At 44.1% G+C, this 24,753-nt stretch overlaps 1 protein-coding gene across 2 annotated transcripts in view; it reads right to left on the bottom strand.

Moving 5' to 3' along the window:
• Positions 1-24,753, bottom strand: part of LOC124205943 — a 45,074-nt gene that overhangs the window by 4,994 nt on the left and 15,327 nt on the right. For both annotated transcript variants that reach the window (XM_046603539.1, XM_046603540.1), the window contains exons 4-10: positions 19,080-19,471; positions 18,194-18,401; positions 16,981-17,040; positions 15,656-16,041; positions 15,323-15,589; positions 846-1,032; positions 647-676 (exon numbers count right to left, since the gene is read on the bottom strand). In XM_046603539.1, the coding sequence (XP_046459495.1) occupies positions 647-676; positions 846-1,032; positions 15,323-15,589; positions 15,656-16,041; positions 16,981-17,040; positions 18,194-18,401; positions 19,080-19,471 (1,530 nt within the window). The remainder of the gene's footprint in view (positions 1-646; positions 677-845; positions 1,033-15,322; positions 15,590-15,655; positions 16,042-16,980; positions 17,041-18,193; positions 18,402-19,079; positions 19,472-24,753) is intronic.

Below are 24,753 nucleotides of genomic sequence, written 5' to 3'. Positions count from 1 at the left end.
CTGCACATCCCTTCGAGACATTTAGTTATGTAAGTAACCATACGTATAGACGCTATACTACTATACATCCCGAAACGGAGAAAAAGCAAACTTTCAACTTAACCGCCATCTATACTGCAGCAGTTCTATCCGTCCTTCTTCCGTTTGCCACCACTACCACCACACAAAACACACACACACACATGTTATTACAACTTTCTTTTTTTAGTGTGCGGGAGTCGATGGATCGTGTACATTTTCTTTTGATGGCCACCCCTTAAATATATACACTTTGTGTGCCCGGCGCCGCTGTGTAGAAACGGGAAAAGGGTCAGCTGACAAGAATTTGATAGCGTCGCCGGTCGCATTTTTTATGCGACTCTTTTGTGTTATATAATAACAGCAGACGACGCCATTACTGGTAGCCTACACATTCTGGACAACTTATTAGAGAGACGGACCCTCCTACTTCTTCCCAGTTTGCCTTTTTTCTTTATCTTTATACGACGGTAGACTTTAAGAGGTCCGAGCGTTCTTTTTGCGACTTGATTCGATTGTTCTCACTCCAATAAAAATAAAGAACGTCCGGCTCAACTTCAAACGTCCGGCAGCTCTTAAATTTCTCGTCCCAACGAATAGCAAAAAGAAGAGGAGAAGAAATGTGTACCTTTGTCGTAGCCACGGGTGATGAGGTTTCCTGCAAAGAGAGAGAGATGAAAAGAATATAATCAGACAAAATGAGAAAAATTGTCGGACGGACGTGATGACGGGGTGCCGGTGCGATTCAATTGGACACGCGGATGAAAAGGAGCCAAACAAAAAAACGGAGATGAGATGAGAAAGAAAGGGCAAGAATTATGACTCACTCGCTAGGATCGTCGTGCGGATGATGAAGGACGAAATCGGTGAAGATGATTTGGACGCGCTCCCGCCCGTGACCGCGGAACTCGTAATTGCAGTTCATGGAAGGCGAGTAGGCGGCCGGGTAGCCGGGCGACGTGAACGTGCCGTTCTTCTCCACGTCGCTGCGGAACAGACGATCACACGGAGAGCCTGTCGTCCAAAAACACACACACACACCAAGTCATGTAGTAGAGTCGAGCGGCAATCATCAAAAAACAAAAGACGGGCGATAAGACACGAATATAAGTCGAGTACCAGCATTCTGTCTAACACAAATAATCACTTTATCTTTTAGAAAGCTAGTCTAGACATAGTCTATACATGGTTGCCACATTTCTTCCGTTGGCAGAGTGGCCCACGCTTCCGGTTTTCTACAGCTAGAAACTTCTTGCCGCAGATTGATGGATACTATTTTATTTTGATATAAAAGAGGACGTATCGGAAGGTCGATTAGATTTGCCCCCCCAACGGGGAGCGACGGAGCGCCGACATTGTAGGCGGAATTTTTGGTTGTGGGTGTAGTCACTCTGCTGGGACCCGACAAAGCAGCAGAAGTTGCGTGTTATATAATGCAGCACGAGACTGGGTAAAAGGGAGGACAAGTTCTTTTCATCTTTTGGGCGCCGTCAAAATGTCGTTACAAATCAAAACCTACAAAATGAATTTCTTTTTTTTTTTTGTTGTTCAGCGCAACAACTTTTGAAACGAATTTCTATTCAAAGAGAATTTGGGCGGTCTCCTCTATCCATCTATTTTAGAGGGTATGACGTCATTTAAATTGGTTCGCTAGCTTTCAGTCCCGAGTGCCATGCACTACTAATATCCTCCAGTGTTCTCGCGAGAGTACCAGCAGCACCGGATGTTAAATCAAAGAACTAAAAAAAGTGGACAAACAAGACAGGGGACCCTCCTTCCATAAATGATGGCCAACTACATAAACTGATTAACATCCAAGATCGGATGTCTCCCCCCCTGGAAAAAAAAAACGTCAAGAGTGGAACTAGTAGTCTAGACAGCTGGACATCTAAAAATACTCTCGGTCCATCCAATCGATTTCAGAATCAAAATTTAAACAAAAAAGAAAAGAAAATTGGGTCAAAGGAAACGCACCCCGACGCAATTGATATCGATTGGCGTAGTCTGTTTCGCGTGCAAATGAGCCACACGATAAGAATCACGAGAGAAAAATAAGTTCGTCTCTTATTTATAGGTTCCTCTATAGCTCCTTTTGAACTTACTTAAGAGACACTTGATTGATGTCGTACATTAACTCAAGACAAAAGATCTTTTTATTTCTCTTTCCTCCCGAAACAAAAAACACATACGGACGAACCGGTAATGGGGGAGAACTTCCCCCCCTTTTAGTCGCTCGGCTGATCACGACCACGCCCCAACTCCATGTCTACATCTAAAGGCACTAAATAGAAGAAGCAAGAGTCTCAGCAAAAGGGAAAAAGAAGGAAACGGAAAGAAACATTTGCCCCCAGTGGTGTACTACCCCCTCCATCCCAGTGGTAATAGCAAATACCGGAGGATTTCTGTTTGATCCGCTCGTTACACGGCGCCCAGCCTTATTCGTCTGGCGAAGAGAAGGGAAGGAAAAAGACAAAAGAGATAGAAGGCGACGACCCCTTGCTGATGTCTGCTTTAACAACAGGCCCCATAAAGTAGAGATCTATGTACACACTCCAATCAAAAAGCTCTAACCCACACACAGAGAGAGAGAGAGAAAGAAAGGACCCACCATATGTGTGTGTGTGTGTGTATCCAATAACTTCTTCTTTATGGAGTAGTGCACGGATATCGTATTTATGTGACAACTAAAACAAACTTTCGCCATCTTTGAGGTGGGAGACTTTGACAACTTTTTTGTCGGGTCGCGCACAGAGTGCGGCCTTTTTATTTTTCGATCGACTGTCAATTTGATTATTCTAAAAAGGGATTTCGAGTCCTTCCCGATCATTTTGTGAACCAGATTTATCATCCGGTTGACGTGTGCGTGTGTGTCGCTCTCTATATACGCACTCGTCGAGTGCAAAGGAGATAATCAACACTGAGAGGATTGGCCGCCCCCATGGCAACCGATACGTAACAATTGAATTACGCGAGCGAGTTTCGCGCGCGGATAGGGGGGGGGGATAGCGGAGAAAGTGCTGGATTGTTTATGAGGGGCGTTGGTTGTTGCGACCGATCCGCTCTTGACCTCTTTTTTTTTTCTCTATCACAGTTATGATATGAACCCATGCACTAGTCAAATTTAATGCAATAGTGTCACGTTGCCACCACGACAAACACACGAAATTCTATTAAAGCAATTCCTTTCATTTCACCCACACACAACGCCGGTTGGTTTGTTGATGCCTAGCCACATACGCACACACACAAGTAGAACAAGGAAGACCTCAAAGTTTGCCATAAATGTACAATTCCCAAATATATAATATCTATATCTATCTGGCAAGAGTAGCAGAAGCCGCGAGAGGAGTTGGGCGGGTGATGCGGTCGTGCGTCAAGTTTGACGCAGAGCTGCCAGCCACCAGTTTTCACGAAATTCAATTTCAAGTGAAAACAAAAGACGCGCAGAAAGTGCCACAGGGGCGGATATATGTTTGCCCCACAATAGAAATAATGGCCAGCAGCTGGATATAACTCCCTGTCGACTCTAAAGACTTTCTTCATCCCAACTTTTCAGCCGGGTGGAGATGGGCTCTCTTAATAATACTAATAACAATAATAATAATAATAATATCAACACTGTATAAAAGGCCACGGAGATGAATGCAACAACAACAGAGCGGCGGGATGGCGAATAACAAAAGAAGGGATTGTTTGTTGATTATTCCCTGGTAGTATATATAGTACTCGCTGGGGTACAAGAGAATCAAACAACAAGTTTTGGCACAAGTTTCTAGTTAGTCAAACTTTGTGACGCTGTTGGAGGTAGGAGGAGTTTGTTGAAGCTGAATGAAGAGAGCCAGTTTTCGGTCAAAGAAGCGAAGGAATAACAAAGGATTATAAAGGGACGGGAGAATCAACGCGTGTGTGTGTTGTGTCGCCAGCAGTAATTGGGCGCCAACAGGAGAGGAGCAGAGGAAAAATAAAAAAATAACCCGACGACGACGACGATGGAGGCTGTCAATCCGGGCGACGGAAGAGAAGGACCAAGGACGTGTCTTCTTCTTCGTCGACTGTCCTCCCTTTGAAAAAGAGCGCCATTGAGAGAGAGAGAGAGCGACGGCGTTGTAGTAGCACACCAGCGACAAAATCCCCATCTCTTACACGATCCTCACTCAAGTCTACCGGAGGAGGGGTTAGCCGGGGAAAAATAAAAAATAAAAACTTGATGCTGGCTTCTATCTTTCGCTTCATTCATACGTCAATGGCAGCCAACTGAAGAGCTACATAATGGAATAAAGCGAGTCGAGAGCAGAGCAGAGCAGAGCAGAGCAGAGATGGAGTTAGTCAGGAGTCTGTCTCACAGTCGCTGGCACTCGGGCTTTTTGGAGGAGAGATCTAACTGGTTCTAAGTGAGTCCCACAAGGTAAGATTGGCGAACTCGAGAGAGTCGAGACTTAGATACAAAGGAACTGATTATTATGAACGGTCATTAGACGGGGAGCTCCTCCCGCACCAGCAGCTCGTCTAACCCAAAACACGGGGGGGCTGGAATGGAGTCGAGGCGGAACTAGACGGCGAAAAAGGTGTGGAGTAAAGTTGCAACAACCCGAGGAGGAAGAAGAAGAAGAAGAAAAAGCTTTTCTTGTTGGGGGGCTTTTGAATATATGGAGCGAAAGAGAAGAAAAAGAAAAAAGGATTCCACACACACACTGCGGATGTGCTCTCATTTTTAGCGATTGCAGCACTGCAGCACTTCAACGGAAGAGCATCTCTCGCTTCTATTCAATTCCGGTTCCGTGCACTATTGTACACCGAGACTTAGAGACTATAATCGCTGTAACTACTTTGGCAGTGGCCCACACACACCCACCGATCAAATTGATGGCTAGCGTAGCAGTGGTAGTACATCCAATGTTCTACATGTAAAAAAAAGTCAGCTGGATGTGAGTCTATTCAATTCCGGCCCGGCTAGAAAAAGTCGGAGCTACTTGTTTCATCCCAGCTGCACTTGAAACAAAAAAAAAAAAAAGAAAAATCATTGAACGAAATTTGCTCATTGAAGACAAAGTTCAAATGACAGCTTTGGGGAAAATCGTTAGACTGTTAAAAATAATAAAAAAAAGGAATCGGCAAGTAGAAGAAGAGAATCCGGAATTTTATAGAGAGGTGGTGTTGCTGGAGGCGACATCAAAAGAGACTGGGGGGGCCCAGGCCTAGCTAGAGAATCTCTCAATACATTGTATACATAGTTACACATGGAGCTTTTAATACTCTTTCATCGTTTGATGAGAGAATACGCGGGAGAAGGCGGCGGGAGTCGAAATAGATTGCGGGAGAGAGGGGAGGGGGAAGGGGCCAGCGTGCAACTGTTTCCAAAGATTTCTCTCGACTCCTGGCTCTCTCTCTTCTCCCCGCAAAAGGAGGGAAAAATCAATACACCTATATAGCTAGAAGAGTAGTATGCCACCAGCTACTAGTACTTGACGGCCCACCTTTTCTCTCTCTCCCGTACACACACACACACACACACACACTGTGTTCTATCTACGTTCGGATGGGAAGGGGAGGGGAAACAAACATACAAGTGCTGTAGGGGCTTCGGTCTAAGAGAAAAAATTTTTCTATTGGCGAGGAGGACATGCTCCTTATTTCATTTTTTTTTTCCTAGGACCCAATTTCTGGTTGACGGGATATGATCCGCAATTTCTTTCTCTCGCCCATCCCAAACCGCCACTATATTCGGCTGGTAATACACGGAGCAAGACAGACAAGAACTCCCTAGTGGGATTGACAACTCGACTCTTATCAAATATCTAGATCTATATATATATTTCTCTAAGCTTTATTGTACATGGTATAACCCTGGCCTATAAACCGATGGAGAGAGGTAGGGACTAGTCCTCAACTCGGCGACCGAGAAAAACCGCAGGGGAAAAAAAGAAGAAGGTTGGTTTTTGCTGGAAATTGGGGAGAGAAGAAATAAGAAAAAACAACATTATAACGATCTAACCTCTTCTCTCTGTGCTGATACTACCAGGAGGGGTGTAGGATTCAGCCATCCGTTTAGTTTCTGGGTAGTGGGAGGGATATTATCCATCAAGTGCTGACGGTTGGTGAGTGGTTCCGAGTATTGCCAAGACCAAGACACACCCAGCCAGTAGATATATAAAATGGCTGCAGGGGGGATGAAACTAAGGATGATTGAAGGAATGGTTTTATCAAAGTAAATAATCCAAAAGTCGTCCGCTAATATTTAATGATTTCTCAGTCTCTTGTCAAAACAGCGCTCGTTTCTTCGCCATCAAAATTCACGCCATCAAATTGCCCAACTTTTATCCCCCCCTACGATAAAATTTTCAACAAAATTTCTCGAACAACAAATAAATAAACAGGATAATGTCACGTCGACTCAAACGGGATTCCTAATCCAACCGATGGAGGCGTCGTTGAACTTTTTTTTTTGGCCCCCACCAACCCTCCCCGACAAAAAATTCCCAATCGAATTAGTTGAATATATAAAACAACAGTCCTCACATCGAGAAGTTGTCAGCGTATTTATAACGCAGAGAGAAGCTTAGGCAACGTTTTAAATTCAATTACACGCACGCCAAAAAAATAAAAACAAGCAACTCGGAATCAATTAAAAAACGAATAAGAAGTGAATGGGAGGAAAGAAGCCGCACAAGTTTGTTTTTTCATGCACGGACGATGAAAGCGAAAAAAGTTTGCGCGGATCACCAGTTCTTTTTTACTTTTTTTGAATTTGGCGGGGAATAACTTTTATACTCGGTTTGCGGTGAGAGCACTTGAATCAAAACTCTAGACGAAGAGTAACTTTATGTATAGATTCCCATTGGCATTCGAACCCGTTTGCGTCAATGCCGAACGGTGTAACACGGACCGGAGCAGTAGTAGCCTAAGGTGAACCAATAAGCAAGTAAACCGAATTGCTTCCAGGGGCTCCTTAAAGGTATAGGAGAAATACTTAGGAAACTGTATTGGTTCAAATTGAAAATATTACGGGCCGATTTGATCATCAGAAATTGATCTAGTCTATTTTTACTAGGGATGTAGGAGCCAGAGGGCTATTGGGGAAAAAGTGCTCCTGCCAGGAGCTCCTCCTACATAAAAAAAAGGAGTCTGGAAGGAAAAAAGTGACAAAAAAGTGGCGAGATCTATTGAAGTCTCTCGGCTATACACGTCAAGTGCCCAGTAACTTGAACCAATTGATAGCGTAGGAGCCAGGAGGAGCTGGTGCCTCGTCGTACTGCCACTCGTTGGATTCGCTCGACTTTTGGTCTGTGTTATTGTTATTATTATCTGATGTGTCCAGGCGCTGAGCTGGACAATAAGGGCGCCTCCTCCGCCTTTTTGCTGAATCTCCCTCGTATTTCAAGTGGCGACGTTGTCCGATCGCTGGATATTACGCCCGGCCAGCAATAATACGACCGTGTCACCTAATATTGCGGATCGGGCGCTAGCTCTGTCCTATTTTTACAACTAGTCCAATTCCAATTGGCGGTCGGGGAGGGTGGCCCGGTTGGCGTCAAACGTCTTGGTCGTCATGGAGACTCGTCAGACGCGGGTTAGATTCTTTGTGTGACTATAGCGGTGGTGGGTGATTGCCCCGGCGGCTTATATAGACTAGTAAAGAGAAAGTTTCCCCTGTATACGAGAGCTGCTGCTGCTACTGCTGCTGTTGACGTCTATAATTACCAATCTTGCGCTGGACGGACGGATCGTGACGACACACAAAACACGCGCCGCGACGCCCGGATTACCATCATGTCACGGCTGTCGGATTTCTTTTGACTAAAAAGCAGCCAGCCATCCAGCCAGGGATCGTTGGGGAGGACGGAAGGAAAAAATAAAAATAAGAAGAAAAAAAAGAAGAAAAGGCCAAAGTCTTTTATTTCGACATTCTTTTGTTTCTTTTCATTGCCGTTTCTCTTTTGATTTCCGGCAGAAACTAAAAGAGAAGGCGCGAAATTTCAAAATGTCTTTCATTCGCTTCCAATCTGGCGTGAAATTCCTTATCGATTCGCTCACGATTGGATTTCTAATATTTCAATCATGATGAACCAAATAAAAAGAGAAAGAGTACGAATGGGAGGAGGGAGATCTCCCGTGGGGGAGTGGGTGGACCCGAAATCCATCCGATATGACGACGGTGATGATATCATCATCATTAAACGAACTGACGTGGCGTGAAACGACCCTTCTTCTTCTTATTCTTCTTCTTTTTCTTTCATTCTTCTTTTTTCTTCCCGTCTCTTTTGCGGGTTTTCTTGTTATTATTATTGGATTTCTTTGCGGACAATACGGGCCGGCGACGCTCGGTGACAAGACACCAGTCCCATCAAGCGCAATGCGATACATTTAATAGCTCACACATGTTAAGCATTTGGGCACTTGAATTTGTTCAATTGCCATTTCAAAAGTCCGACCGCTAGGCTAAAACGCAAAAAGGATAAACAGGAAATCCCCCCCGGAGCAATATCGCATTTCGTTATGGCGATATCTAAGTCCCGAATCAATTGAGTTTCACGGAGAACGACCAAATAGAAAAAAAAAAAGTCAATGGGATAATCCCAAAGTCCAAACGGATTTTTGTTCTTTTGTTTTTTTCAGGGGGGAGAGTCAGAGAAATGCCGTGAAGTCACAGGGAAAATATGTGATGACGTCAACGGCTGTAGCACCACAATAATAAGGCGACTATATACACACAAAATACACACTATGACTCTGCATGTAGCATATATCGATAAGCCCCGGCGTGACTGCGCCGCCAATAATTCAATAATTTGATTAGAACCGTCGGCCAGTCAATAACTTGGACGACGGTATCAACAACAAACAGCGGGGATTTTTTTGAAAAAAAAAAAAAAATAGAGAAAGATAATTGGTTAAGGAAATATACCTCCGCGTCTAGACGATGATTTTGCCACGGAAGCGGCCAAATGGCCGGCGGGGAAGAGAAGGACTAGAAGAAAATAATTAGCGCTGATGGTGAACGATGACACCCACATTTTCCTCATGGTTCTTATTAGTCTGATTGAACAAACACGATTGTTCAATCAGCTCTCGTCTCTTTGATCCGTCAAAAGTTTGATTTCGAAAAAAAGACAACAATAGCGCGCGCGGGAAATTCGATCCCGATAAACTTGGGCGCCAAATTCAAAATCAAGAAGACAAACAACCGGAAAAACACGGAACTTTTTTGACGGAATGCGTTCAAGAGATTCTAAACAAGATTCTAAACGAGTCAATCAAAAATGATTTGATATTGTTTCCTTTTCTTTTTTCACAAGAAAATTTGTTTGGGGGAGGTTGAAAACGCGACACTTTTTGAATTAAAGTGAGAGATGCTCTTGGGTCGGCGGCTCGGCACCAAATGGAAAATCCCGGCTCATTCGCCCGGCTTTTCTACCACTATATATACGTGTATGTATGCGTTCTCTCTGTAGCACACAGGAGCGTCGTGGCGCGCGCGCCCACTACCATGCGCGCGCGATCTTTTATTTTGTACTTTTTACTCTTTATTGCCGCCACGAAGAACTGTTTCAAACATATTATTTTTGAAGTACAGTTATTATTTCAGTTTTTCATTTCAACAAAACTGTCAGTGTCAAGTGTTAACTTCGCCGTTAAATTGTGAACAAATCTAATCGGCCGATTGGATAATAGATATCATTTCATCTACCAATGAAATTTTCAATATCCATTTGAATTTATGTGACGTTAACTGGACTGGAGGGACCCCGTCCAGTATTTCAACTTTAAGTGCGGCAAAGGTGAAATAGTAAGGGCGTTGAAAGTGGAGCTGCTGGACAGAGCAGAAGTGATTATTGATGGGTTGCGGAAGTGAACAAGTACCTTGAGCCAGAACTGGACGGGAATAAGGGACTATACTAGGCCATTACTTGGCGACGACGCCGGCTGGATGTGTCAAGTTTTGGGCCGCGGACAGAGTTTCAAACTTGACTCTTTACGATTTGAAAAAGAAGAAAATATACGTGTCAGACTTCCTTCCCCCTAACGGAGTATCAAATATACAGCAGAGAGTGCTGCTGTCAGACCCAATAAAGAAAAGAAAAGACAAATAATGGGAAAGGAAAAATAGGAAAAGAAAGAATATATAGGATACAGTTGGCAGTAGAGCGCGTCTATGAACCAACTAACCACTCGACTCTCTCTCTCTCTCTTTATAAACTGGACATCTTTTTTCTCTCCATTTGGGGTGGGGTCGGCCGTCCAGGATTTTTGGGAGCCCTTGATTGTATTGTCATTCCAAAAGGAGGCCGGACAAAAATGGTTCTGGGTATATATACAAAAGTAAACAACAACCGGGAGAAGAAAAAAAAGAAAAGAATAAAAAATGGGGAGAAGCTGCTGCTTCTGCTGCTGCTGCCATCCAGCAAATACAAAAGAGGCTAAACAAAAAACCAAAAATAAAAGAAAGAACATTAGCCGGCCCTCTCTCTCTCTCTCGTCCAGCAAAAGAGGATAGTTTTGGGGGGTATATATATATATATGTGTGTATATAAGGCTTGGTCAGCATTAGCACGCTCGCGGGATTCGACGGTCCGAGAAAATATATATAAGAGAGAGAGAGGGGGGGACCACTGTTGTGTATGTGTGTCGAGAGATAGGAAGACAGTCCCTCGGCGGCTGATGAACGTGACACGCACGCAACTCTTATTTCCTTTGCAGAATGTTATATCAAACAAAAAGCCAAACAACTCCCGAAAAAAAGAAAAGAGAGTCGTCCAGCAACTGTTTTTAGCTGCTTTTTGTTTCTCTTTTTAGGAGATTTATAATATAGAACAGAAGCACAAGCCGCAAATAAATATATACACACATAGTAGTCGTCGGGGTCTAATTAGTTTCTTTTCTTTTTGGGGTTCTCTCTCGGTGTTTTCCAGGTGTGTAGCGTTGGTCACGCTATTCCACGTGTCCGTGTGTCATTTAGACTCGACAACGGGCTGGGATGGCGTGTCAAAGACATTGGTAAATCCGCCATTGACCTCACATACACACATCTAATTATACGACGATGTATATAGATGGGGGTAGTATGTGAACACAGACAAAGGAGGGGAAATATGACCGCTAAATATTTTATCTTCCCGGCAATCACTTAGGACACGGTGAACTCTTTTGATGTTTTTCTTTTTTTCTTTTTGGGTTTCTGTGGACGAACGAAGAGGGGGAAGATAAAGCGAAAATGATAAAATATCCCAAAAGTTTTCAGCTCTGATTTTTCATTTCAGAGAAAGGAACAACCGAAAATAAAGAGCCAAAAACCCAACGAACCGTGACATCTCGCGTTATTATTCTCCTAGAACGCATTGAGAGATACATAGTATATATATATTATTACATACAATGTATTCTAATAGCAATCGACTTTATGGCAGCGGATCCGACAAACAGCATTCGTTAACTTTTCGCTCTTAATCTCATTTGGAAGAAAGAGAAAATGTCTGTCATCATTTTTCTTTTGGCTTGGATTCACATCCATACGGAGGAAAAAGGAGAAGCAGAAAAATTTCTATAATTGATCCGACGAATTGGATAGGAAAGAGAAGAAGAAAAAAAAAGAAAATCTTTTCTCCGACTTGACTTTGGGAATGTCTTGCAGAGTCTTTACTATTTGCCTAATGAAGCGTATTATTATTGTGCGACTCTCCGGTGGCAGGGGCGGAGGTATTCCGGGCGGAACATTTCGGAGGCTCCTATTCACATACATTATGTATTTAGATTCAATGCCAAAATTCATTAATTCCAAGGAGAATCGAGCCTCATCAAGAAGGAAGAAGCGGAATAATCCGCCAGAGAGAACGAGGACTTTTCATTTTATATGTCCATTGAACGGGCCGGGAGTTAGACCATAGACCCATCCGAAATTCGGGATGGGCTCGATTTTCAATCGATGATTACGGACGTCAGACCCGCGCGCGGGTGGGTCTACTAGACCCTCATCTCTAGCTCTCTCTGTTTTCGTCCAGCCCTATTTTTTTACCTGATCAATAATTGAATGATTGGGTCGGGTTTGCGCGTCATCACGTTCCCCCCTTATCGCCCATTCGTGAGGGCCCTTCTTAATAGACCCCCGTTTATTCTTAATGAACGTGTCAGCGCCAGCCCCCCCCCCCCCCCCTCATCATCTTAACCTCTAGGCGACAACAAAAAAAAAAATGAATAAACAATTTGCCAAAGAAAATAAGTTGGCCATAGCACAAGGCGAAAAAACTAGCGCAAGTTTTCTTTCTGTCCCGGGTACGAACACACACGCAGTAGGCGTAGGTGTGCACATAAACACCTTGTCTATATCTTCTTCTTTAGACACACACACACACACACACACAGAGTTACACAATGAAGCGCTTATTTCGTCGTCATTTCCTTTTGTACGGGCGACAACAACAACAAAGTCGTCCCGGCGGTGACAAAATTGAGACCAGCAATCGAGTCATCTTTTATCAACGACGGAAATCAAACATCTTTTCATCGGCTCCTCGCCGTGCCTCACCCACTCCACCCCGTTGCTGTGAGACGCTATTTTTTGGTAATAGTTCAGTGCCATCGTCCAACAACCCCCCCGCCTTTCAAAATAAAAAAACATATTAAAGTTGATGGCATTTATTAAGTATAAGCCAACAAAAGTCAAGAGAATTTGGCGCTGGAGCTTGTTCAAAAGTTGCGACGTATACTATAATAATATAAAACAAAGTTTTTGGCAAAAGCGAAAATTCAAATTCAAAGATCCGACCGATCGAAAGAGACGTCAGGCGAATGCTAAGGAGGACATCCAAAATAGAAGAACAAGAGTCTCTCTCTCCTCTCTCTTTCAACCAAACAAAAAAAGAAGATAGAGCTGAGCGAGGAGGGACATGTCGGATCAGCTTGGCAGGACAACAACAAACCGAAACAACTTATTGGAAAGGTTATAGCTCCGGCGACTGGGAGGCAAAAGACAGGCGACATGGCGTGCAATGATGGGGCCGCCAGCTTACACATCCGCTGGATGTCATATTCCATGTAACGTCCACTAAACAACCAGCAGCACGCGGGAGAGGGGATCAAAAAAGATATCGGTGAGGGACCGGCCCTTATAGACGTTATTATCATCCTTACCCCCCACCAACGACGACGACAGACTGGGCACACAGTGATGAGGGAATACTAGCGTATACAACTTAATTGACTTTAAGAATATTATTTATAGAAATGTGTTTGTTTTGGGTGGGAGATTCTTGTTAGTTTATTATTAGCCCTTTATAAACTTGGTAGAAATTGAGATGTCAATGTTTCAAAAGTTGAACGTCTAAAGGATATATAGAGAGAGAGGCCTGTCTATTATTCCACGCCGACTGGGCTGGAAATATTTTCAAGTTTTAGGGGGGATATGACATATGGATCACAGATTTCAGGTTACTGTGTAGTAGTAGTCATAGTCAGTAATTGGCTTTTTGTACGCTGTGGCCTGTGGGGCCAGACCGAGTTATCTATGCACAGACGACATATCGCAAGAGTTTTCAAAAGGTCTCGTTTTCTCCCCCTCCCCACACAACCGAGTTGAAACTTTCGATTTGAGTCGGTTCGAAATGTGAACGCCCTGTCGATCCCGTCGGTATCGCATTTACTGCCCCGGCCTTTCCACACACACCCACCCACAGGATTGGTAGTCGACTCCCACCCAAGTTTTGGCTATTTCTTTTTCTAAGGACGGAGAGAGAGATACACCGTATGAAATTCATCCGCAGAGTTGTTATTACGCCGTAATAATATTCGACCCGGAACCGAAGAGGAAATTGTCCAAGCCACTTGATACCTCACGAGGAAATTGTCAAAAAGGGGGGAAAAACTGGTCATTTCAATCGGAACATATTCTCAATGTATCGATCTGATTTGATCGATCAGGTTAATATCAATAGTCATACACAGGAGCTAACATTTCAGGACTTTACAAATCTCCTGAATAAGAAATAAAAAAGCGAAACTCGAATTTTTGATCGAAAAAAAGTCAAAGCTAATAAATAAAGATAAGAGCTGACTTGATATTGCCAAAATCATAATATCCTCAGCAACTGGGAGAAAAAAAAAGAGGCAACGTGATTTGATTCCATATATTTCAATGTCCCCACCCCTCCTCCCCTCTCTATCCCGCCAAATAAATACATAAACATCCAGTCCCCCATCTGGCTCCTCGATCCAGGAAGCTTCGGGTTTGGGCGGCCCTTCTGGTGTCGACGAGGTCATATATTTTTATTATATACGAGCGCTTTTATCGCACAACACAAACGCTTGATTCCTTCTTCAAGACTTTCTCCTCGATCCTTGCGTATTTCATATTCTCACGCGTTTCGACAGCCTCCACCAGTTGAAAATTTATCGAAATTTCCGCTTTTTTTTTAAATATCCGGTCAGTGCGTGTTTTTTTCAATTTCCCCTTTCGGCGTTTAAAACTTGGCGGGTAGATTCAAAACGGGCGATTGTTGTATACAGGGATTTCTGACCCAAGTGCTCGATAATAATACAATAGTACAACTACAACTACTACTACCGCTCTGAGCTCTTTATGCTATTTTGATGTGGGGCAAGCAATAAGCGGGAAACGCCAGCGACGCCACCCGAAGCGTTTGATAATATTCCGCCGACGTCATCATCATCATCATCATCGGGCGAATAATAATTGAATCGCTGGCTCGCGCTAGATCTTTCCCCTCTCTCTGCTCTAGTAGTAGCGCGTATTGGTTGGGTGGGGCTGGAAATCGGGTCTTGTAATCAACTGCCGACAGCAAATAAAACGCGGAAGAGAAAGGGAATAAAGACCAAAAAAAAAGGGCAAATCAAAAGGGAAGAATGGAGTGGGGAGAACATTTAGGCTAGCCGCCAACAACCATTTGCAAAGGGATCCCTTTTTCTTCTTTTTTTTTTGATCCGAATACAAGATCGTTCTGCGGCACTGAATAAATGGAGAAGACATATAGAGCTCAGACGGATCTATTTTGTTCCGAGGGGAGAGCAATCAATACGTCGTAAATAGAAAGCAACTTTTTTTTTATCTCGCGGTTGCCGGAGAGATATCATCATTCCCTTCCGGTTGTTACAGATTACGCAATATAGCAGACCAAGACGCAACCGAGTCATTATTGTCCGAGGCCAATAAACGGAGGGGGGCGGACACCGCCAATTTGCTGTTGTTTCTGAGCGGCGGCTTTTCATTAAGAGCCTCATTTATTTCCGTGCGCAGAGATAATGGCGCGCGCCAAAAGACCCGCTAATTTCAAACAAAAAGGGAAAAATTCTTGCTTACTTGAGTTGGTATCCAAGCCGAGATTGGACTGGTTGTCGCTGCTGTCCGTCGTCACGCCCGTAATTGGCGGCGATTTCGTCGTTTTCGACGGGGTAATTGTCGTTGATTTGGCCGTCGTCGGTTGTGTTGTTGTTGGTGTTGTTGTTGGAGTTCTTGTAGTTGTGGTTGTCGGCCGTGTCGACGCCGTCTGAGCCGCCCTCCGGATCGATGGCGTCGTTGTGGTGTTAATCGGCCGGCTTAGAGTTATCGTCCTGGACGTCGTTGGAACTGTCGGATCCCCAATTGAAAATGTTTGATTGTGCCGATGCGGAAATGAAATGAATTTTGTTTTACTTGTCCGCCGTCTGGTGGTGGTGCTGGACGGAGTTGTCGACACGACGATAGGCGTCGCTGTGATCAGGGCCGGCAAAGTGGACGGTGCCGTGACACCTGGCGGATCGACCATCAAATCGTCTTCCTCCTCTTCCATGTCCTCGTCGTCGTCGTCGATGATGTCGTCCTCCTCATCCGAGCCCCTGGCGGCCGGAAGGAAATTGTAACGGGCCTCGAACCCCTCGAACGTGTGCTCCGACGAATTCGACGAGTAGAACTCGACCAGGAGCGAAGGCGACGACGACCAGATCTCGGCGTGGTGGATCACTCCGCACAGGTGAGCGATCACCGGCGATTGGACGTCGCCGCCGTCGTAGACTTTAACGCCATCTTCGCTCCACAGGCAACTGTCAAAAAAAGGGGGGAGGAAAATGGGTGACTTGGTACGACATCTAGCGGTACACGGAAGAAACCCGACAGGATCGATCCTTCCACCCAGTGTTCGGAAGATCAAAATCAACAAATCAAAATCAATCAATAAAAAATAAATATCACAATCAATCAATCAATCACCTTAAAAAACTTGAAATCAATCAATCAATCACGATTTTTATTTTGATTTAAATCGCGATTTAAATCACGATTTAAATCACACGAAACTATAGTTTAAAAAATTTTTTCGTCACTTGATAGATTTTTGCTTCCTGGCATGGTTGAATTAATGATATGACAGAATTGACAAGACAGAATTGACAGAAGTGACAGAATTTATAAGACAGACGATGTTTAAAATATGGAAACAAATTGTTGTGCAATATTGCCAATTTGACAAAATCTTTGTTATCTGTCACCTGTCGGCAGAAATGTAAAAAATGATTTTTATTTGCGGAAATGTGATTTAAAATCAGAAAATCACCCCAAAAAAAAAAAAAAAGTGATTTAGATCAAAATCAAAATCACAGACAAGTTGATTTAAATCGCGATTTAAATCATTTTCGATTTAAATCGCCATTGATCTTCCGAACACTGCTTTCACCCCCAAAAAAGGTACTGGAACGTGTCGCCATCTATGAAGCTTCCGGAGCACCTGAAACAACAAATATGCGTGGGAGCTAAAACTTCCCACCCTCCCCCCTTCCAACCACCCCCACCCCACACACGCTACATAGTCCTACACACATTCGGAATCTTCTTCTTCTTTGAAAATACTTTGACATTTCCGGGTTGAACATTTTTAAGGGCGCCCTTCACAGATCGTATGAGTATGATGGTACAACAAAGTAATTCAAAAGTAGAAAAGGGCGAACACAGGAAGTAGGAGAAGGTGACGATTAATTAATGAATACCTGACATCTTCGTCGCCCAGGATAAGTTTCTCGAAGTGAATCTTGACTCGTTCCTGGTACCTGGAAACACTCAGACAAACGACACAAGTTAATTCGTTGGTTGGAAGTGAGTGAACAGACGGCTGCTGAGAAAACCGTTTCCGGCTCAGATTTTTTTTTTTTTTATTTAATGCTAACAAATGAAAAAAAAAAAAAAAATTGTCCGTTTTCACTCCGGAGAATCCTAATTTCCACATCTCCCAAGGATATCTGATTCAGTCCCCTCTGCGTGGAATAGTTTGTCCCTTTTCCCCTTGTCTTCTAATACTATAGGCCGACAGGGAATGAGATTAATCAAATGGAAATAGAGTCACATTATTACATCTTCGTAATAATTGACTTAATTAGCCCCACAAAAAAAAGTGGGAAAATCGAACAAGCCGTATATCCCTTCGATAGGGAGAGGAAGGATTCCCCCCCCCCCCCCCCGGCTGCCATCATCATCATCATCATCATCATCAGTTACTAATGAAGAAAATGAAGACGGCTCCCAAAGTATTGTTTGGGATAAAGAACCTATGATGATGTCAGATTATTAACGTGACTAATAATTATCCCAAAAGGGATATACTATCCGGGCGACATTGTATACACAGCGCTCCTTCTACCGACTGGGAAGATGGTAACAGCTGATGCTCCTGCAGGGGGGATCTGCAGCTCTTGCTCCTAGGCGACACACTGTTCTTTAATAGCAATCAAAATGCGGGGACTGTATATTGTATAACCTCCCCCCTCGACGTATACATCTAAAAAAGGGGAAAAAAAAACGCCAGAGCGGCAGGGTAAAAAAAAAAAAAAAAAAAAAAAAAAAGAAAAAGAAAGAAAGGATATACACACACAATGGATGCGTCTAGAATTGCTGCCAGGGGGTTCGTTGTCTCGGCCTCGTTACCCGTTGTCAGATCGAATGATCGTTATAAACTCTGGTTGATATCAATCAGTAAATGCGCCGACAGCACCGAGGCAACAAGGCTACATTATTTTCCCTCGTGGGGCTGGAAAGTGGAAAATCACAGTAGAAATATCTGGCCTGGCAGTTGACAGATTTCTGCGTCACCCACAGCAACGCACTGCATTTCAATCGGATTTTAATCGGGTGATGTTGGCTGTGTGTTGCTAGTCGCTATAGGTAGGAGCCCGTCACGGGCAAAATTGGGCAACATCATTATTTTACCTTCCGTAGAAATGATAGAGACATCTGGAGCGGGCAGGGTACAGCGACGGATACAGCGGCGAATAGAATTTGTTGGCTGGCTGCTGCTGCTGTTGATTGCTGTGACGGCTCATGGCGCTACTGCCGCCAGACACGCCTCCGCCGATACTGATGAATTGATAATCGCAAGCACTCCCGGCAATTCTCTGCCCATCCGACCTGAATTTACCTGTTGATGCAACAAAAAACAAACAAAAAGATAAAAGTTTGAGCTCTCCAAATAAAAAATAAAATAAAATAAAAAAATCCCGTAAAGTTTCCAGCCCAGGGAGGAGAGAACAAACGATCCAGGATTCAGGACAGCAGCATCCCGTGTCGTGGATGTTTAATATCTAAACTAGTACTAGTCTGAGCACACAACTTGGACGACGGGTGGGTGCTGGGCGCCGAAAAGGAAGGTATCTATCCAGCACACACACACACAATAATGGTCTTTCGGTCCTCCTTACGGGTCCGTACTATATACACCTTTTGGTGTACCGGACCCTTTTGTCAACTCGGGGCGCCGAGGAGTTTTCTGGGCTAAGTCGAGTTCGTTAGCGAATGAGAGAGAACTGGCAGCTGGGGTAAAGTTGAAGCAAAGTCGATGTTAGACTGACGGACGAAGCGATCAAACTCGTCGACATTTTCGCCAAAGTTGCCAGTGTGCCCAGGAACCAGAAGTGATCGATAGAACCCAGGAGAGAGGAAAACTTGACGGCCCTTTTTATTTTAATGGGATAGAGAGAAAAACATTTGCCCAGTCGTTTCTTTTTTCCAGTAAGTTTCATCTTTGCAGTTGTGTGATAGATTGAAGAGCGGATGGAACCTGGAGGGAAAACAGATTGAGTGCAAAACGACGTCCTACTTTTGCGGATGAATCGGTAAGTGCCCTTGAAACCGTAGGGTCCGAGGCTGCTGCTGTTGGTGTTGCCGTTGGCGGCGGAAGACCAAAAAGTCGAGCCGTCGCCATGGTGGTCGGCGGTTGGCGACGTTATAATCCCGTGTTGTTGCTGCTGTTGATTGGCCGTGACGGCTGGCGCCGCTATTACGCCCGGCTGGCTCGGTGGCCGTCTGCTCCCAGTGTGGAAGGCCAGCACCAAAGTGGATTTGGCGCTGTAGTAGCGCAGCGGAGTGTTGCCGTAGCGGCCCGATCGCTTGGCCGGCATCGAACAAACTCGGCCGTTGGACGGCGTCCGCTCGTTGACTTCGCCCCGGTCCAGGTGCAAATACAACGACAAATGATCACCATCTCCGCACCTGAAGAAACAAAAGAAAAACACCAATAAATCAATAAATCAATCTTGTGAAAAAAAGTAAAAAAGCCAAAAAAAAAGTTTTTTTTTCTTTTTTTTTTGCCAGGGGGAGTCCAGGGGAGTTCCCCTGGAGTCATCTCAAATGGTGCAAATGGCGGATCTGAAAGCCCAGTATTTTTTTCTTTTGGGGGTTTTCTATTACTCCCCCGGAAAGAAAGTTTGGCACAGGCCAATAAAAACACGCAAACAACGAGCCGAATCAGCACACACACACACACTGGGCGCTCCAGTTGCAATCAACAACAACAAGTGCTGCCACCGCTGGGAACCAGGAACTTTTTCTTCTTCTTTCTCTTCTTCCACGGCATCGAATCCTTTAGATCGCCCGACAAAACGATCGTCGCTCGTTCATCCCGCCCACGTCGCACAAAGTTTTCCGTCCTCATTCATCTGGCCCAAGCGACTGTAATAATCTTTCATATTGTGAATGCCAGCGACCCACTCGGACCGGAAGAGTCCCCTCAGACATTCCCCGTCGTTTCCTCGACATCCCCAGCAGCCAACGTCATTTGATATTATATATTTGACCTGCTATCAAATAGTACACCGTAGGACACAATCGACCCGACCCCGGCGACAAGAAACGTGTGCAAGGTACTATCTTCCTCTCCATCACTTTTGTGTTTATCGAAATTGACACTCGACCGGGTGGTTGGGTAGGGAGTCCCGGGTCCCCGTGTTTCCCGTTCAGTAATAATAATCCCGTCCAGCAGACACGACACTCTCTCCCTTATGCGGTCTGGTATCAGGAGGGAATTTTCTATATGTGTAACTCTAGCGGTTGGAGTATGTCTGTACATGTTTGTATGTATATCTACAATACAGGACACATATTGAAAGGGTAGGCGACTCACAAAAGGCCCTCACTAGTATTTATACGAGCAGAGCTTTGGGAGAACGGCGGGTGGTAGAAAAGAAGGAGGTTTACCCATTCACAGGAGCTTATGTTCACACCAGGGAGAGAGGTCTTGTACACACACACACACACACACACACACACTACTCTATACTGGCCACATGGCTGTGTTGAACTGGAGTAGACGGGCTGTCAAAGCCGTCCCAGCTCCTTGCTTAATGCAGTAGTTAACATTTTCTTCTTTCTTTTTTCCTCCGCTGGATTGAAGCGTGATACATGTACGTCAAAATCTATTTCCCCGTTACCGGAGGGGGAGGGCTGGATAGTACACACACACACAGTGTACTAACTTTTGATGGCAATTACAGTACGTAATAAAAATAAAATAAAAAAAGGAGCGCATATAGAGCGCCAGACGTTCATGATTGTTTCCAACGTTAGACACATTTCCCCCCAGTGTATTCTATGTGTTTTCCTCCCGTGTTTAGACGTTATTAAACGGGTATTTTAACATTTATTCAGGAATGGAAAGGAGGGGAGAGGCTTTGAAGTAAAAGACCCGGTAGTATCTCTCTCTCTCTAGCGTCTAGCCGTCGGCAAACGCAATTTAAAGGTCTTCATTCGGCTGTGTGTATATATTCCAGACTGGGAAAATGGAATAGACGGGGGCGCGCCGTATACAGTCATCCGTGAAAGTTTCTTGAACAGGCAAATGGCTCTCTACGTTTTAAGTTTAATTTGACGGAAGGGATACTACGGTGCCTACCGTACCCCCGATATTTTGCGCCTTTTTCTCTTTTTCTTTCGTAGGTAAAGGAAGAGAAGAATATAAAGAAAAAGAGAAAAGGGCGTAAAATATCGGGGGTACGGTAGGCACCGTAGTATCCCTTCCGTCAAATTAAACTTAAAACGTAGAGAGCCATTTGCCTGTTCAAGAAACTTTCACGGATGACTGTATAGTGTACGTATACTATATATCGTAACACTCGGCAATGTCTGTATTACGGCGGACTAGTGCGGAAGCCAACACTTTCACTCGGCGCCATCATTTGAATTGTTAACGACCGAGGACCCAGAATAAACTCTACACGGTACACAGCACAGTCGATCCAGAGAGAGAGGAAAAGCTCCCTTTTGCGTGAAACTGAGTCAGACAAAAAAAGGAGAGGAAACTCAATGCGAACACACAACAGAAAAGGGAAAATCCAATTGTTGCCAAAAGAAAATAAAAGGCAACCCCCCTTCACAACCTTTTGTGCGCTCGCCTATATCCATGCGCAATTCTTTCGTCTATTATTTATTTATTTTTGAGAAAAGTAGTAGAAGAAGAAGAAGAGTACTCGGTAAATTTCCGAGCTTTTGATCGGAAGCGACACGCCCAGGTGCTGTTGCGTCCTATTCGGTCCTATTCAACTTCCTCCCATTTTCTGATTCGTATTTTTTTTTTTTGCTTCCGTTCGTCAATCTGAAACCGCTGCGTCAAGAGAAGATGGGTCGGCAAAACGGACCAGTCCTCCTCCTTCTATCTTCTTCTTTTTTTTTGGCCGGGCGTTTGCTGGACCCAGTTCAGCACTCGTCTACGTAGTGTAGTGTACAATGATTCAATCAAGTTGGATCTCCTCATCTTCTTCTTCTTCTTCTTCTATTCCTTTTTTCTCTTTTTTCTCCCCCCAAGTCGTCGCCTTGCGTCATAGCAGGAGCTCCAGCGCGGCATCATCGAAATTGAATCAGAATAGACTTGAAAGGACCGAAAAGGATCTACTCGACTCGGTCTACAGTTACCCAGGGATCCTGGAGACAAGGCGATTCGTTGGGCTCGATTCTTTAATACGTACAAACATAGATATATATATTTATATATAAATAGAAAAGGGAGGGGGGGGGGGGATAAAGGTTAGCCTGGACGTCTTTTTGGAAAAGCTAGAAAAAAGTCCTGTGACTGTGACTAGACATGGTCTAATTGTATCTATTCAAGATGATCAGCAGTCGGAGAATCTCTGATAAAAAAGGGATGGACAGAACTTGTTTTGAGTGCGGTTGCGCCGGCTCAGCTCTTCTATTTTTAAGTTAATGCAAGTTTTCGCTGCGTGTACAACATGTAAAGGGGGATTATTAAATTCATCCGTTAATTCTATTAAGAGCATTTTCGTTGAGGAGTAGAGAGCCCCGGCTGTCGTATTCCCTTATGATAATGACGAGCCCCCCATTTTCTCGAGAGTTTTCGCATCCGATAGCCGGCCAGCTCCATCACGAAAGCAGTTTCCGACGGTCCCTAATACGACGACGGAACGGCATATAATGTCCGGAAGGATCTCTTGTTATTATGATCTGGAAGCTGGGGCTCTGTCTGTTTGCCAAAAGTCAACATGCAAGAGCTGTACTACACTACTAGTCTACTACTGGAATGTGCGCAGATTTCGCTGATGGACTTCTCGACCCACAGAATGATATGTAACACGGGAACTGCTTTCTGCAGCTACGCCTGTGCTGCGCAATGAATCAAAACGGCAACAACAACAATAACCGCAGGGCTAAGAAAATAAACAAACAAACAAGAAAACCATAACGGATCACGGAGCCAAACTAGAAAAACGGACGGCGGACGGATCGATTCATCTTTGTCGGTTTGCCTATCTCTTCTTTTCCCCTTCATCTTTTTCCTTTTCTTTTCGAGTCCCATCATTCAAATTGCATTTGGATTCCCGCCATGTTATTATTATTACCAGGGGCTAACAGCAAAAGAGATTTCTATACTCCAGACGGTATGGACGTGGTCAAAACATCCGACTCGTTTGCGGGACCCATTATTGGCCCATTTATTTATCTGGACGCGTATACCCATCGCTCAAAATGGTGGGGGGAATAATACTGACCGACCCGACCAACAAAAAAAATACTCCCAAACAAATCAAATCAAAAGTTAACAGCCGGTCTCAAATTATTCGCTTATAAGCGATCAAAAAATAGGCCAAACTATTCTTTCTTAAGTCGATTCAAAAAGCCCGCCAGGCGCTAGGATCGATAAGATGATTTTTTAGATGGTCGGGTAAGATCTTGTTTTGTGACGATAAACATTCTAGCCAGATCCTCTTTTATGCCTGCCTGCCTACAGACCTATACAGAGAGACGGAGCTCGAGTCAATGAAACTCTATCCACTACTACTACACTTCTCTCTTATTCTTCTGGATAAAAATAAAAAAAGTCTGAACACTGGAGCTCGACAGACAAGACCCACACACAAGAGATCAAGTGACGAGCAGAAGAATTGGAGGAGGATCTTGTGTGTGGAAGAAGAAAGCCTTTTAGTTGTGTTCTCTCCTAGACATCCTCCAGGGCCAGGCACAAAAAAGACACACATTTCATAGACGATCATATGTCCTGGCTATCAAAAGAAATCAACCAACCCTATCTAACAAAAATCAACCGAAATAGATAAGCATCGATTTTTTCCGTGAAACGCAGTTGGCCAAAAAAGGGCAATCAATTACCAAGAAGAAAAAAAAAAAACAGCTGATGGACCTACAACTTGAAACCTCTCCGTTCGATAGAGAGAGATGTGATATATATCTCTCGGCTGGGGTATATATTTCTCACCGTGATAGATGGAAGCTGACACACACACACACAAAAGGATAGGAGCCGGCCCGCGTACCGTGATTTTCTATATCGATCGGAGTTGGAGTTGGTGGATACGGGGCGCATAGATACATATATTTATACATACATATATATATCTTCTTTAAAGAAGAAGAAGAAGAGCTTTCGTCGTCATAGTCAACGCCCACCGTCTCACAGAGTCGCTCCTATTTTTTGAGAGAGAAGGTCCTCCTCCTTTGCCTTTTTTTCTACCATCTACCATCTGCATGGATACATCGAAACAGATGGTAATGGCTAAAGTTCTTCCCTCAGCGCACACAAACACATCCAAGAGAGTAGAATCAGCTTTGCGAAGGAGCTATAAGGAAAGGAGCCAAAAAAACACACACACGCCAAGGAGCTAGAGAGAACAATACGGACATCTATACAACCAAGAGAAAATAGGATCCATTTATAGGATCTTTTTTAAAGAAATCAAATAAAAAAAGAGGCAAACTGGGGGGGGGGGGGTAAAATGACGACGCTGATGACTTTCACGTCTCTACGATCGATATAAATAAGCCGGACAGCAGCTGGCCGACGATATCGTTTGATTATATATTCCTTCGCTGGGATTTTCATTTTGCATAAAAATGGGGCGGAACCAGCACCTCAATCAGAAGGAGAAAGAGAATAAACCCATAAACAAAGAGATTACAGTCAATTGATTGACAATTCTTCTCCTACAAATCTCCTGGGAGGAGGACGAAGGAGGGTGACTAATAATCCTACA

Source organism: Daphnia pulex, chromosome 10, assembly GCF_021134715.1.
Source record: "Daphnia pulex isolate KAP4 chromosome 10, ASM2113471v1".
Lineage (NCBI taxonomy): Eukaryota > Metazoa > Arthropoda > Branchiopoda > Diplostraca > Daphniidae > Daphnia > Daphnia pulex.
The sequence above is the reverse complement of the archived record's forward strand: the minus strand, read 5'-3'. Positions and strand labels throughout refer to the sequence as shown.